Below are 15,199 nucleotides of genomic sequence, written 5' to 3'. Positions count from 1 at the left end.
ATAAATTATTCAGCCTAACATAATTTCACTTGCACTAAAACCACACGCAGCTCCCAACACAGTAAAAAACCTTTTGCAAATGTTGTGAAAGCCAGTGCTTGAGTCCAGAGAACAGAGATAAATATATGGCCACGTCAACCCAGAATATTAGTACAATTATGGCGCATTCGGGTCGATTCACAAAGGCATTTTGATGTACGGAAAGTAGTTCTGCTGTAGTACTCTTTTATATACTCTTAGACACGTTTGTGAATTGGCCGCATAACATCTAAAATGGAACTATTCCTATATTCTCTTATACAGTTATTATACATAGAAAGGACTGTGCCCTATTGGCACTTTTACTGTGGACAATTGGATGTTTTGCGGCAGATTTACAAAAGCATATAAAAGTACATTCAACATACTCCTGCAGTACTAGTTCCAATACTTATAAATGCTTTTGTGAATCAGTCCTTTGGTATCGCAGGGTTCACATCATTGCTCAAGAAGTCAATGCAGCTTGCATCACTCTGCCTTTGCTGCCAAATGCCAATACGAATGCTGTCTACAAGTGTGACACTTTGGACAATTCCAGGGCACTCAAAGCTGTAAGAATGGTCTGGATGCACTAGAGTGTTTTAAATGCATATTTAAATGGTAAACTAAGGTGCGCAGCCATGTGGGGACTATTTTAAATAAGTGCTGGTGTTAGGAATTAAGTGCCGTGCCTAGCACCGGCAAACACCCGGTCTCAGACTCCACAGTCTTAAAGCAAGTATCTTTATGGTCATTCAAACAATAGAAAAACAGGCCATGATTTTGTCATAATTGTGAGTTATTTATGTCACTCTCTAAATTACAACTGTGGTTATCAGTGTTTATATACCCTGCTAATAAAACAATTGCAAGCTTTATATATGTAAATATTTTCAAATCTTTAAAGCAATTTGAAAAACTATTGTAAAGTTCCTGTCCAAGGCAGAAAGTCTTAAAGGTCTCCGTTTTCTATTTCCTCAGGTACCGCAGCTTGAAACATTTTAACTATGATGTCTGCCAGAGCTGCTTCTTTTCTGGCCGCACAGCAAAGGGTCATAAACTGCATCACCCGATGGTGGAATACTGCATACCCGTAAGTATTAATGTTCTGGCCCTGTACCAGAGGTGATATTTTTTCTGTTGTTAATCAAGTCTTTTATTTTTAATAAAAACATACAATATATTGGATTCTGTACTCCCTTTATAAAACCAGCCTCTAATTTCTTTGTAATGTATGGAATTCTGTAATCTCTGTATAAATTTCAGTCTCCAATTTGTTTATCATATTAATCCTATAATAAATATTATAAATTATATTTACTATTAGTGACTTGTGACGCAGCCAGACGCATATTATAAAGAAAAGATGTCAGAACGTGACTATTATAAGTTATTACTCTCAATTTCTGATGTCACAATGCCTGCTGTCAGAGCCAGCAGCCATGGTGAAAGACAGGTCAGGTCACAGCATAATTGAAGCAGCTGTTTAAAGTAACGAAAATGGAATGTTGCTTTTCTTTCTTCTGCTCTGTTGTTTTAACTTATGACAAACAGAGAGAACATGTTTATTTATTGCACTCCTTAGATACAGAAAAGCTAGAATCTTTCTGTGTTTCTACACATTCCGAGCTAGCGCAGCTTTTTTTGAATGACTTCTCTTCAACTGTTTCTGTTTGCAAAAAATGTATGAAAGGTTTTTGATGTCTACAATTTTGCACTAGATGTTCTATTTTTATTCTTCATGGTAGTAAACTTGCTCGCTCTTTCATACAAAAGAGCTACGCACCAAGGTTTTAAGTGGTTTGTGTGAAAGTTGGTGTGAACACAGTACACCCTGGCATACATGACAAAGATATTGCAACTCACCTCGGAGTTCCATACCTTTGTAAACAAACTCAGCCTTCAGTCTCATTCTTGTATTTGATGATGGACCTCCTCAGTGACTTGCAATATCCTTATATTGTACATCAGGGGGTAATTTGTCCCCTATATATGTGGTGGCTTGGAACACACCCAGTTACCAAGTATATTTAAAACTTATTGAATCACAATACCTACTGCCAGAGCCAGCAGCAGAGGGGAAAGGCAAAGTAGGTCCCAAGCATAATAAAGGCAAATGTTTAAGGAACAAAACAATAGTATTTATTTTTTCTGCTGTCCAGAGACAAGCTGAAATGAGCCCTTTATGGCAACATGTTTGTTTATTTTTGCACTCCCTATGTAATTGTAGAAAAGTTAAAAGCTTGCATCATGCTTCAACTCATTGCAAGCTACTGAACCTTTTTATTTTTTATAAAAACTGACTTGTATTAAACTCGTTCTAATATCTTTTTACATCTAATTTCACACAACTTTTTTGATAGGCTTAGGTTTACACTAGACATTCTATTATTATTCTTCAGGTTGTCATGCTCTTTCTTTCATATGAAAGACCTACACACCAAGGATTTAAGTGGTTTGTGGGAAAGGTGTTGGTGGGACCATGTATTATAGGGGATAAGGTACCCCCTGCTGTCCATGGTAAGTACATTGCAAGTCACTTCAGACTTTTATAGCCTTGCAAGGCAACTTGGTCTTCAGCCTTATTGCTCTATATGGTTATAAAACTCCTGAATGGCTTTGCAATATCCTTATAATGTATGGCGAGGGTACTTTAGCTTATATATATCTACTATATTCACTTACAGTGGCTTTCATTAAGTCCTCTTCATCCATTAGTCTGCTCTAGAGCATTGTACATGCACATACCAGAATGCAGCATGGGGCACAAAGTCGGCTCTCTTCAGACATTGGTTTACCTGATAGTGAGTGACTGCATTCTGCTTATCCGCAAAGTGTACATGTGTGATCGTTTCAGTGGCAAGGACTGCTTTTGTAGTGTTTGCTTTTACATAAAAAATATATACATTCTGGCTTTTATACAATTTGTGTTTTCATAGAATGTGTGCCTTCATGCAAATAACATTAACAAACAAAATATGCATTGACAAAGCCAAAAGGCCTACAGCCACCACCAGACCTCTTTCTCCGCCAGTGCTTGTATTTCTCTTGGAGTCTCAAGAATTGACCTCAGATAGGAATTGGGTCCGTGCATGAAAGCTTTGCAGTATGAGACACTTGTGATGAGGGTCCTTAGACTTGCAAAACAAACTCCGGTGCAAGATAGAGTTTATAAAATATTTATCAGAAGCTGTAGAAATAAATAGGCTTATATTATGGCCGCTATAAAGAAGCCTGAAAATGTAGTCTTCTCGTAAAGGTCGGTATTTTAGTATAAATATCAAACCTATTTAGTTTAAACAAGAATTGCCAAATGGTTATATTTCATTGAGCTGCATAGACTCATAAAGAGATTTACAGTTAATACAAGAAGGGACATTGAACCGAAAGTTATGAAGACTCCTGTTGGACAAAAAAGTCTTGAGTCTTTATTATGAAATAATCGGTGTGGTTCATTTATACTCAGGCACTTGTAAAATACAGTTTGTGCTTGAAATATAAAAAAAACAGCATCACCCACTTCCTGTTCCCCAAGCAAATCATGCAGTTTTATGGCGATAGTGACAGGACTGCCTCGTTCCTTCATCTGCAGTGATATGGGGCTTGAAATGTACCTGCACCTTATTCAGCTACACTGTATAGTACAGAGACTCTTCTTCTCATAATATTAAATGAAAATAACACGACATTATATTATTTGCAGAAAAGGTGTTCAGGCTTTTCTAGCACCCCAGTTTCTAAAATCTGAAAGAAAGTTCGTGCCCTGCCAAACCATATAAATATGACTTGTGAGTTTTCACAGGTTTCTTTTTGTATAAAGCAATACCATTGGAGTGTAAGGAGGTAAGCAATTCTCTTCTATTTTTAAACAGAAATTGTCCAAAAAGGCAGAAATAATTGAGATGTTCATATATCCGTTAGTGCCACAGATGTTGTTTTGTGACCTTCTAAGTAATAGTTTTACTCAACTCAGTGGTACTTCATTTCCCAACCCCAAAAGAATGGGAGGTGGAGCCACCAACCTAGAAGATGGTTGACTTCTGAGAAGCTGCTGCTACTGCCACATCTGTACAGCTTTCTACCCCTCATTACTGATGTCTGGAAATGCCTGTGACGCATGATGCGCTCAATGGTCTTGTCCATCTTTTTCTTCCTTCCCCTTTCATTATGCCTCAGTGGGATCTCAGTCTAATCTTAGCATTCTTAATGTGTGCTCCCTTCGAACTTCTCTTGTCCCCTAAGACTTCTGACACTCAAAACAGCCTTCCTTGTGGCTGTTACGTCGGTCTGCAGGGTAAGCAAGCTGCAGGCCTTATCATCTAAGCCACCTTACCTCACTGTCTATCCTGACAATGTGGTCCTTCGCACAAGGGCCTCCTTTTCTACCAAAGGTTGTCTCCCCATTTCATATAGACCAATCTACCATACTGCCTACCTTTTTCGCTCCTCCACATCCCTCCAAAGAAGGGTAGCGACTCCACGGTCTGGACCTAAAAAGGGCATTGTCATTCTACTTTGACCGCACAAAAACGTTCTAGGTGGATAACCAACTGTTCGTTGCGTATGTTGGTGCCAAAGAAGGTCAAGCAGTGCAGAAGGTGTCTGTGCCTAGGTAGGTTGTGCTTTGCATTCAAATCTGCTGCACATTGGCGAAGAAGCAACCTCCTTAAGGCTTGTGAGCTCATTCCACTAGAGCTAAGGCTGCGACCATTGTGCTGTGAGCATCCCTGCACACATTTACCAAACACTACTGCCTGGACAGTTGGTTCTGTAGAGATGTGCACTTTGCCCGTTTGGTCCTGCTCAACAACTACTTCTTAATTGTAGGCTCAATCCACACCCACAAATTATGTGAATATTTAATTCTACTCAAAAATCAAAAGTCTATTGACGGAATGTGGCCACACCACTGTCTTTGTTGGAGACAACTGGAATATAAACAGGGGACCCTATACTGCACATATTTACGCACAAGGATCCCAGGAAAAAATGACAGAGGGCTACTCAAAGCTTATTACCTGATCACTCCTGACAGAACCATGGTTACCTTTGCATCCTAAAGCCAGAGTGTGTACTATTTTTATCTTGTCCTCATAGTGCATAAACGAGAATAGATTTTTTCTTTACACATACTGTAATTATCCTAAATATCAGAGTAATGGAGTAGAAATTAGCTCTGTTTCAGATTGACTACTGGCATTTCTCTTCCTAAATCTCTTCCTGTCTGCCCCCAAAGCCAGAGCATGGCAGATGGATACCCCACCCTACAAACTGCCAGAAGAAAACAAAGAAGATGCAGAATCAATTTAAGAAATAGCTTGACTTGAATGAACTCTGTCTCCTCGCACTAGTCATTATCATTATGAGCTGCAGGGAATTGTTTGAGTTGAATTATGAGGGATATGGCCCATGCATGAAAACAAAAATCAGAGAAAAAGAAAACATTGGAATCTGAAATAATCCAACTCCAGGAACAATACTGTCGTAGTTTGGACTCTTGCTCTGAGCAAGACTGCTGGTTTAAGGATGACAGTACTTTTGTTTGTAGGCGACTGAGTCTTTCCTACAACAAGTCGCAACTGTTGTCCCAACCTTACCGGCTCACTAGCAGCACCTCACCGGAAATACTAGAGTAAAAGGTGATTTATGGCAGTCGTTTACGCATGGACTCGAAATAAGATATCTCAGGGAATGTCGTGGTTAAACGGAGATTACCCTTTTCTCACAGATATATTATGTCTCATACAAACAAAGGCAATAACACAGATGCAGTGAAATTATAATAGTTTTTATTTAACATAACTGCAATTTGCGATAAGTTGCATGAACTGCAATGATTAGGATAATGAATATAGCAAGTAACAGTATTGTGAAGAAGAGAGTCATTGTTATGAAGACCCCCACCATTTTGCAATACATGAAAGAGATATATATAAGATGGAATATGCCCTAATACCCTAATGAGAATGGGCCTAACCTCCTACCTAAAGGAGAGCTGGGTTCGTTAAACCTAATCTGCCAAAGCCGTGTCCATCAGAGGAGCCCCCAACCCTCGTTACCTTGGAATTAGGTCTCTATCTCAGACTCCGCAGGGACACAAAGACTGGGTCAGCGTCAAGATGACTGAAGCATCGGTATCAGCGATGGTGGCGATGCCCTCTGGTCGGAATGCCTCTGATTATCTGTCTAAAGTGTGATGTATTTATACAGATCTACAAGGTCCCCTGACGTAGGTGTATTCCAAAACAATAGATAACAGGCATGCTTGGGACGGCAATTAATATCAACAATCCCTCGAAAGTATAGAGAGGGAAAATCCCCAAGTGTGAACACCTACTGTTCGTTTGTCTTTGGTGCTTGATATTGACGCCTTGGCGCGGTGACACTGATAAATCTCATAACAAGTGGCCTAACTATAAACAAGGCAGCCATCTTAAAAGAAATAAATAATTAAATGGGCTAAGACAGAGCAAGCTAAGTAGGTTAAAAGTCACTAGGTGACGGGGGCACGAGTCTACAAGCCAGAGGCTAAGCTAACTCCTGTTATCTCATTAAAAACGAACTAGGATTCACTACAATACCATCAATCCCTTATTGGTACAAATCTGACTATTCTCGCAATGAAAATACATAAACTGAACAACATTTATTCATTGCAGGCAGAGAAAGCCCTCTTTCTCATTAAGGCTTGACACTGTGAGCATGAAGGAAAATCAGGGTGAATTCTCATCCTACATTTAAAACAGATGGAAGCCATATCTGCTATCCCAGGTACATATGACCATCACAACATCTTGTTTACATGCCTCAGAGAGATCACCAGTTTGCTTGGTTTTACTTAGAGCTGTATTCCTCCAAAGTGGCGACGCATTACTCTCATGAAAAGTAATTTTTGGATCATTTACCTCTCCTCCCTTGAAGTAGCTGAAACAATACAGACCATGGCAGTAGGAAAAGCTCCCAGAGGCGACAATTCCTCCTGGAGTTCTAGAAGTGGACAGCCATGCATGTGGCCGGTAACTTGGTAAGACTCTTCTTTTCAACAGTTCATTTATCTCATGATTAACAAATCATGGTGAGATCCATTGTACTGTGGGAACTAAAGATCTTTATACCTAATTCATTGCAATATGAAGATTCTGGACCAAGTCTAACAAACTTCAGAAGGTTATTCCCCTGCTAGTGCACAAAACCAAGTTAGGGTTATCCCTAGTCGCTCTTCCAGCTAGGTATCATATGCACACATTACTGCCCCTCCCGTGGAAGTCTTAAGAACACAAATGTCGAACTGGTAGCCCTCTTGCTCGACCCTGAAAAAGCCTTTGATAGAGTGGAATGATGCGTCTTGTTTCACGTGATGGCCTGGCTGGGGTTAGGTCCTGTTTCATAGAGATGACCAAATGGTAATACCAAGATCCCACTGGCATACTGAACTGTAATGCCTTCCTATCCACCGGAGTACCCATTAGCAAGGGCGCCAGACAAGGAAGCCTATTATCATCTTTACTCTTCCTTGTGGCCATTTGTCATGTCTACTCTTCCTTGTGGACATTTGTCGTCTATACTCTTCCTTATGGCCCTGGTGCCCCTGGTTATTGCCATCTGGCATTTATATGATATTAAGGGCATTGGCACTTCTTCAGGCAATCTTGAAATAATGCCGCAGACAGCATCTTGCTCACATTGACTTCACCAGACTCCTTAATACCAGCACTGTTGAGAATTATCTCTGAGACCTCTTAATTTTCTAGCTAGAAAATATACTGGTCCAAGAACAAATTGATGCCCATTACCAAGCATTCAGTGGCTCAATCCCTGCAGGAACACTTGTTTAATGGACTCAAAACAAAAACAAATAATTGAACATATTAATCAGTGACAGCATTCAAGGCATTCTGGTCGACAATTTAGGAAGTTTACAGGACCAAGTGCAGAAAGAGACTGCAAGTTGGGGTAAGCTACAGCTTTGCCACTGGGGTATGATCTAGACAATTAAGTTGGTCATCACACCCCGCTTTAATTGGGTATTTATCATGATACCTCTTAAGATGACCCTTTCACTGCTGCATAATATTGACACTCTAATTAAAAAAAATACATTTAACAAGGAGCTAAACCCAGGCTGGCTAATTCTGAACTGTGCAATGCTACTTCATCTGGAGGCCTATGTTAACCTACTTTAGATCTTTATCACACAGTCCAACACCTCTCCCAGTTAGCATATCTTTTGTGTTCATATTTGAAGACCCTAAATTGGGCCATTCTTGAGTACGAACTTCGTGGAGGGTGAACCACCCTCCAACCATCTTCAGAAACCTATGATCCAACAATGATATAAGTGCTGATCCGATTATTGAAGGCTTCAATAAAGTATGGACAAGCTGCTATAAACCTTTGACACAAACAGGCTTCTTACAACTTCATGCTCCTCAGTGGAACAAAACCAGTGTATGTGTTGGAGGAAGACATTTCTGTTGGCCTGAATGGATAAAAAAGGAGTTTTGACTATTGAACAAATGACGTCAGGTAATACCTGGAATTCCTTTGCAAACATACAAAGCAAAGTCCAACTTACTCCTTCTCCATTTTGGTATTATCTGCATCTCCCTACCTGTCTGCTCAATAAACTGGGTCAACACCCTCAAGATCTGGGAGAATCATACTGTCCTACTTATCTGAAGTGATGAGGGGGGTCTATGAAATGTAGTTTTAGATCTTTATGAGGCCATCATTGAATAAATATACTTCAAGCTTCCTGGAAGGCTCCTATGGCTAAAATGACAGCCTCAACTTTAGAAAACCTATGCAGACATGGGGTGGTTGAATCTTCTATGTGGTCAAGACAGAGGGCTACGAGAAGCCTATCTGAGATTCAGCTATTTCAAAATCATCCATAATTGACCTTGATTGCCCTACGAGCTATACAGGGCAAAAATGCTGCCCATGTCTCAGTGTTGCAGATGTAATCACGATGGTGGAAATATAATGCATTTTCTTTGGCGATGTTCAAGAACACAGGCGTACTGGGAATCCCTATAGAACAGGCTGCCATCACCTAGTGTCTTAAATATATAACAATGTCTTCTGAACTTGCACTCCTACATAATAAAGATATTATTGCCATTGCTATTCATCAGAAAAGTTGTTTTCTTGTGGCAGCAAAACTGTTTACTCCGTCAGTGAAATAAGCCATGACCAGTGTAGCAACCTATGGAAGACTGACATACAAGTTGAATGATTAGACCCCCCCTGTGTCAACTGATGGGTGGACCGTACGCCTATGACTACATTTCAGTGCCCCTGATAAAGTTTAGTTGAGAAATCCCTAGCTACAGACTTGTACTTGTGTAAAGATGCCATTTGTGTTTCTTAATTCCATTGTTTCCTCGCAGTAGTTGGATACATGTGCCTGTAATATGAATAGTAGTCCCTTTATACCGCACAGGTTTTTCTTGTTTTCGTGGTATAAAATACCTTGTGATAACTTTCTGCTCTTACTGTTTATCGTGTAATGCCTTATAAAACCATCACACGATTTGTAAAAGAACCTCAGAAAAATGGAAAGCCGATGTGGCCCTGCACGATTTGAACTTTTCAGTGCAGGGTATAGACAGACAGCAGCAGCAGATGATTTATACTTTGAGGTACCAAGGTACATTCCATCTCCCATTCACCTTTCCTGAAATCGCTCTCTTCGCCAATGGTCCCAGCCTATACAACTTTCTTAAACATCTCAAAGCATTACTAACCAGGTGCATCCTCTGCATAGTACCAGTGGTGCACATCCTTGCACAATACCACCCATGTTTCTTCCCACGCAATACTCGTGATACACCCTCACACGGATCTGTGTAATACTGCACTGTTAAATTTGTGTAATGTTAATGAATACGCAAATTACCAAACATGTCTGATGATTTTTAATGACATATTGATCATGACAATTTTTCCTTCGTCTTCTGTTGTTTTAATATATTCACAGGGTTCACCCTGCGTCCATCCCTTACCACCACCCAGCTCTAGCTCCTGCCAATATTTATGTTTATTCCCTTACTTAATGCAAGTCTCTTTATTTGTTTCTATATCCTGAATTAGAAGGCGGAGTCGCGATTCGAGGTCAAAACTCTACAAGAATGAATGCCACTTTTGTAGTTTGAGGGTAGCACACACTTTCCATTGATGGTGTGGTATACTGCACTGCAATTATCCTTTAATTTTCATAACTCTTAAAAGGAAACCGTTCACGGTACTGCTCCTTAATGATAAAGCGTTTGTCTTTTTTATTTTATAACTGATGAAATGTTTGATCGATATAGCTCCTCGTCGTGATCGACTGTCTCTGTTGAAGACATTATTATGGGCTTCTTTATTATTGATGTGTCCTCATCGCATACTGGCAGACTTTTAGACGTTTTGTATTGTACTTATTGCGGTAATAAATCAGTAAATTCTACATAGAGAACACTCTATACAAGAGTGTGTTTGTGTGTGTTTGTTTTCGCGCGCGCGTGTGTGTTGTGCGTATGTTGTGTGCTGGCCAAGCAGGGTTTACCAAACACTTACAGAACCTGGGTGTGTGTACTCTGGTTCGGGTGTGTTTCGACACAGTTCTACCAAATGCCTACCTTGCATGTGTTTGCCTTATGACTGACTGGGTAGTGGACAGCTGTAATGTAAATCTATGAAAGGCCATTAACATTTTGACCCTTGTCCTCTCGTGACAAAAACATTGAAAAAGTCTCTATTTTCATGAAGTTGCCTGACCTCCCATAGACCACTTAGAACCTGTAGTTGTTGAAAGAAAAGAATATGCAACTTCTCACACCTGGTAATTTCTAGGGCTATGCAAAATTTGCATAATTTACCTTGATGTAATTATGTGAAATGTCAGCAAAATTATGTGAAATTACATGTAATTTTCCTAAAAACAAATGTATCTTTTTGTGCTGTATTTTAGTGCAAAATGCATAATGGTGTTAATTTTTGGTGCAAGGACACATTTAACAAAAGCAGTGGGAACAACAAACAGTTGCATTCTGTTTTTTTGCGGAATGGCAAAGGGTGCTTATTTATGCGAAGTGCCATCATGGCGTAATTTCAGGAATTTCGCATAGTAAGCATCTGGTGAAATTCCCAAAATTACACAGATTTAGACTGCATGTTGTCAGTTTCACACAAGCCTAATCATTTCTTGGTAAAGTACTTGTATCTGTGAAGCTGCCATATATTTGCTCCTGAACTATATATTCTTCCTGGTAAAAGACAAAAATGTTTTTATACTCTGAATTGCAAAAGCTTTTTGAATGATGTCCACTGTTCTTTGGTAATATTACAGTACACTGATGTTCAATACTGTGCGTTTCATTTATGACCACATTTTACACACCCTCAATTTGTACCCCCTTTCTGTTGCAGAGGACACCTTTACTTCATTTCTGTGTCTGTGGTTTATATTAGGGATAAAGTAGCCACTGCTGTACATTATAAGGATATTGCAAGTCACTGAGGAGTTCCATAATCATATATAGGAAAGAAGCCAAAGGTGACTAGCATTATCCTCATCATGTATGCCAAGGGAGTACTTTAACCCTTACAATACATGGTCACACCATCACCTTTCCCACAAATCTGTTAAAAACTTGGTGCATAGTTCTTTCATATGAAGGAGCAAGCATGTGAAGAATAAAAATAACCCCCCTAGTGCAAAATTAAATACATCAAAAACCTGTTAGATATTTGTTGCAAACAGGTATTAGAAAATATCTCAATGCAAGTCAAACAAAAAAATCTGCAGTAGCTCAGAACGTGTAGAAACATGCAGAAAGATTCTAGCTTTTGTCTATCTAATGAGTGCAAATATTAAACATATTCTCTCTGCTTGCCACTGTAAGCTATTAAAATCGAGCAGAAGAAAGAAAAGCAAAATTCAATTTGTTCCTTCATAGGGCTGCTTCAGCTGCCTCGGCTGCTGGCTGTGACAGGCATTGTGACGTCAGAACTGGACTGTAAACTTTTAATAGTCGAGTTCTGACGTATTTTCTCTGTAATCAGCGACTTGGTGCGTCACAAGTCACTGATTATAAAGAAAGTAGTGACTTCCGTTTATACATGGACTAAAGATTCCCATGTAGTATAAATATCCTTGCGCATGATTGTGGACTGTCCCCTTACATTCAAGTCCAGGATGCCCCTAGATGGTCAGCAGTAGCAGTGTCTCCCTTGCCCACCCTTAACTTAAGGAAGGATAAGATCTGTTGTCTATCTATTCAGATGCAAAACGCTTGTGACAGGTGCAGTTCCTAGGCCCGTTTTCATTAAAAATCTGACCTTTCTGAAGTATTGCACCCATCTAATTACGCCGAATAGGATTTTTAAATTATTTTATTTACTTAAAGTATTTATAAGAGTGCTTGGTTACACAATGGCCTTTTGACGCAAAAGAACCACAATTTAGCTGATTCTTGAGGTTCTTTAGCTCCAGGACACCTTCAGGTAATGTCACACTCTTATAATTATTAAAATGAATAAATACTCCCTGGCGGATGGAAAATTGGGAATAGTTAAATATCCAATCATACTCGTTCTATAATCTTGATTCAGGAGTACAATTGAGTTTCTGAATCATGATTAAAACTTGTGTGAAATTACAGCGCAGAGAAAGATTTCCACACAGGACTTTCCCTACGTAAAATCGATCAAAGACTGTGCAGGGAAAAGGTGCAATATTATACATTTTGCAGGTTGGAATCAGGAAAATGGGTGACACTACTGTGTTTTTGCCCCATTCCTGTAGAACTCTTACTGACGCATTATTACTGCTCTGAAGAATCACCAGACCCTGTATCATCAGTGATTTCCCCCCCCCCCCCCCCCCCCCCCCCCCATTCAGTATCACCGCAAATAAGACGTATTTAACAAGTCTACAAGTGGTCTCACTGCTCAGCTTGAAACATAATGCTTGAAGAACATGCCGTTGTGTGCCATACACAGTAAGGATTCTCGACTGATGTCTGTTCGTGTTTCTTCAAGTTCTCTTTGCAGATATGAGAGGAACGTTTATTGAACGTTTATGCCTCAGACCCCTGGTACAATGTTTGACATTCATTTATCTCGGTGTGTCAACAGCATGCAATTGGAATTTTTCTTCTCACCATGCCTGCAATATCGAATATCAAATCAGCTGGTCCTTGAAGAAAAGTAACTGTACAGCAAGGGCGCTGTAAATTGAGGTTCCAATCTTCTGTTTTACTCATTTTTAAATGTAAATACAGAAAAACATCCTGTTTCCTTGTCTGATTAAAAATTGGAAGAGTTTACACATTGTTTTTAAATAAGGGCCTGATTTGCATATTGGCAGACAGGTTAGTCTGTCATGACTGTGACAGATATCCCATCCGCCAAAATCTAAATCCCATAGGAAATTATGGGGTTTGGATTTCGTCGGACTAAGTAGTCTGTCCGCCAGAATCTATTTCAGGCCCTAAGTCCAGCGGTGGCTCTGGGAGGGAAAAGGGGCGGTGCGTGGTGGGAGGTAGGTTGGGAATAACAAAAAAAATAATAATAATAAAATAACTTACCTTACCTTATAAATAGAGAAAGAAATGTAAAAAAATAAATACCATACAATTGGTGGCCCTAATTATAAATAATCAACATTTTGACCAAATTATAAGCGCGTAGGAATAAACAAAGTCCGTCGGTATTAGGGACAGGACCCATCATCCTTGTTTGCGCCACAGCACACCTGTTTAAAGTGCGCCAGGGACAAACCGGGACAGTGGACCATATTACAATGAATGGGCTGCCCTCAGAGCAGCCACAAACTCGGGCTGCCTTGGCAGTAGCGACTTCAGTGAAATACGGAGCGGCTGTTTCAAAGCCCCACTTTAAGGAAGGAAGAGAGATCCCCACCCAGGCAGGCAGAGTAAGTGTTAGCACCTGCCTGCAGCCTAATGTCTAGGGGGGTTCATGGGACCCCCTTTTCCCACTCCAAAGGACTGCCTTCAGGAGGAGCACTAGCAGGTGGGGCACTGTGACTGTACCTCCTAAGGACCTATTTACATCTGCGACTGCATCTATGATACAGCACAGAGGCAGATTTCCTCATTTGCATGGGACCACGCCCCAGTGCAAATAAAGGAACACGCTTTTATGATCGCACTGCCGCTACATGTGCAATAGCGCTATCAGTGTTACAGAATGGGCGGCTCGAGTGTCTGCAGCCCCTTCTGCAATACCGTTGTGCTGCAGGGGTGCATAAAGCAGGCACAAATGCTGCTGTGCACCCAGGGCACAATGCATAATGCAGCTCACGGCTTCTTAATCTGCTGTTGAACGATTCAGGCAATTTTTAATTGTGGGTAAATATTTAAATACGTCATAATTACAGGCTTCATCAAATTATTATTTTTTTCGCGAACCATAGCATCTATATTTTTTTTCGGTCAAGAGCACACCTATTTTGCCTGCCGTCTGCCTGTTTATTGAGCACAGCAGCTCAAAGCTTCAGTGTCCTTGGGCAGCACATTTGGTTAACAAAATGTTTCTCCGTATGTTCATCCAACACCAAAAATATGTATGACTGCAAAATAAAATAGCTCAAGTTTAAACCCTTAATTTACAGGAACTTTGCTGATGGAGTCAGACTCCTTAGCGAATGTATTTCAATTTTGGAAAATGTATATCTGGTGTAAATGATGAGTTTTGTAGCAGTCTCCGCACCTTTAGAGTAAGTCTGGGCAAAACTCTTGTAATTTTGTTGCGAAAATAATGCAAAATAGGCAAAAATTACTTGTAATTATGCTTAATATACCAAATAATTTTGATGCAGCATTTTGTGCTATTTTTTCTATATATTTTTTTTTTTTATCATGAAATGTGTCCTTCTGTTTGTTCTGGATGTGAGGGTGCACTTTGCAGGAAAAAAATAGCGCAATGTCCAAGGGAAATTTTAATTATTACGGAGTGGCATAATCGCGGGCACATCATGTAATAATTATAACACGAAATTCTGGAAAGTATGCTACGTTATTCCTGTGTAAACAAAATTTGACTCAGGCTCACTTTAATGTACTATTTTGCTCTGTAATCAGTAGATGGCAGTTAACAGCTATCAATTGGAATCCTTTTAGTTACATGTTGAGTGCATTGTTTTCTCAAGATAGAAATTTAGCAGCTAAAT

The 15,199-nt window shown here is 39.8% G+C and overlaps 1 protein-coding gene across 7 annotated transcripts in view; it reads left to right on the top strand.

Annotated features, from left to right (window-relative positions):
• The window catches only part of UTRN (utrophin), a 1,374,288-nt gene that overhangs the window by 1,188,868 nt on the left and 170,221 nt on the right, over positions 1–15,199 (top strand). For all 7 annotated transcript variants that reach the window (XM_069235249.1, XM_069235248.1, XM_069235247.1 and 4 more), the window contains one exon: positions 1,000–1,111. In XM_069235249.1, the coding sequence (XP_069091350.1) occupies positions 1,000–1,111 (112 nt within the window). The remainder of the gene's footprint in view (positions 1–999; positions 1,112–15,199) is intronic.

The sequence above is a fragment of the Pleurodeles waltl genome, chromosome 5 (genome assembly GCF_031143425.1).
Source record: "Pleurodeles waltl isolate 20211129_DDA chromosome 5, aPleWal1.hap1.20221129, whole genome shotgun sequence".
NCBI classification, from domain to species: Eukaryota; Metazoa; Chordata; class Amphibia; order Caudata; family Salamandridae; genus Pleurodeles; species Pleurodeles waltl.
The sequence above is the reverse complement of the archived record's forward strand: the minus strand, read 5'-3'. Positions and strand labels throughout refer to the sequence as shown.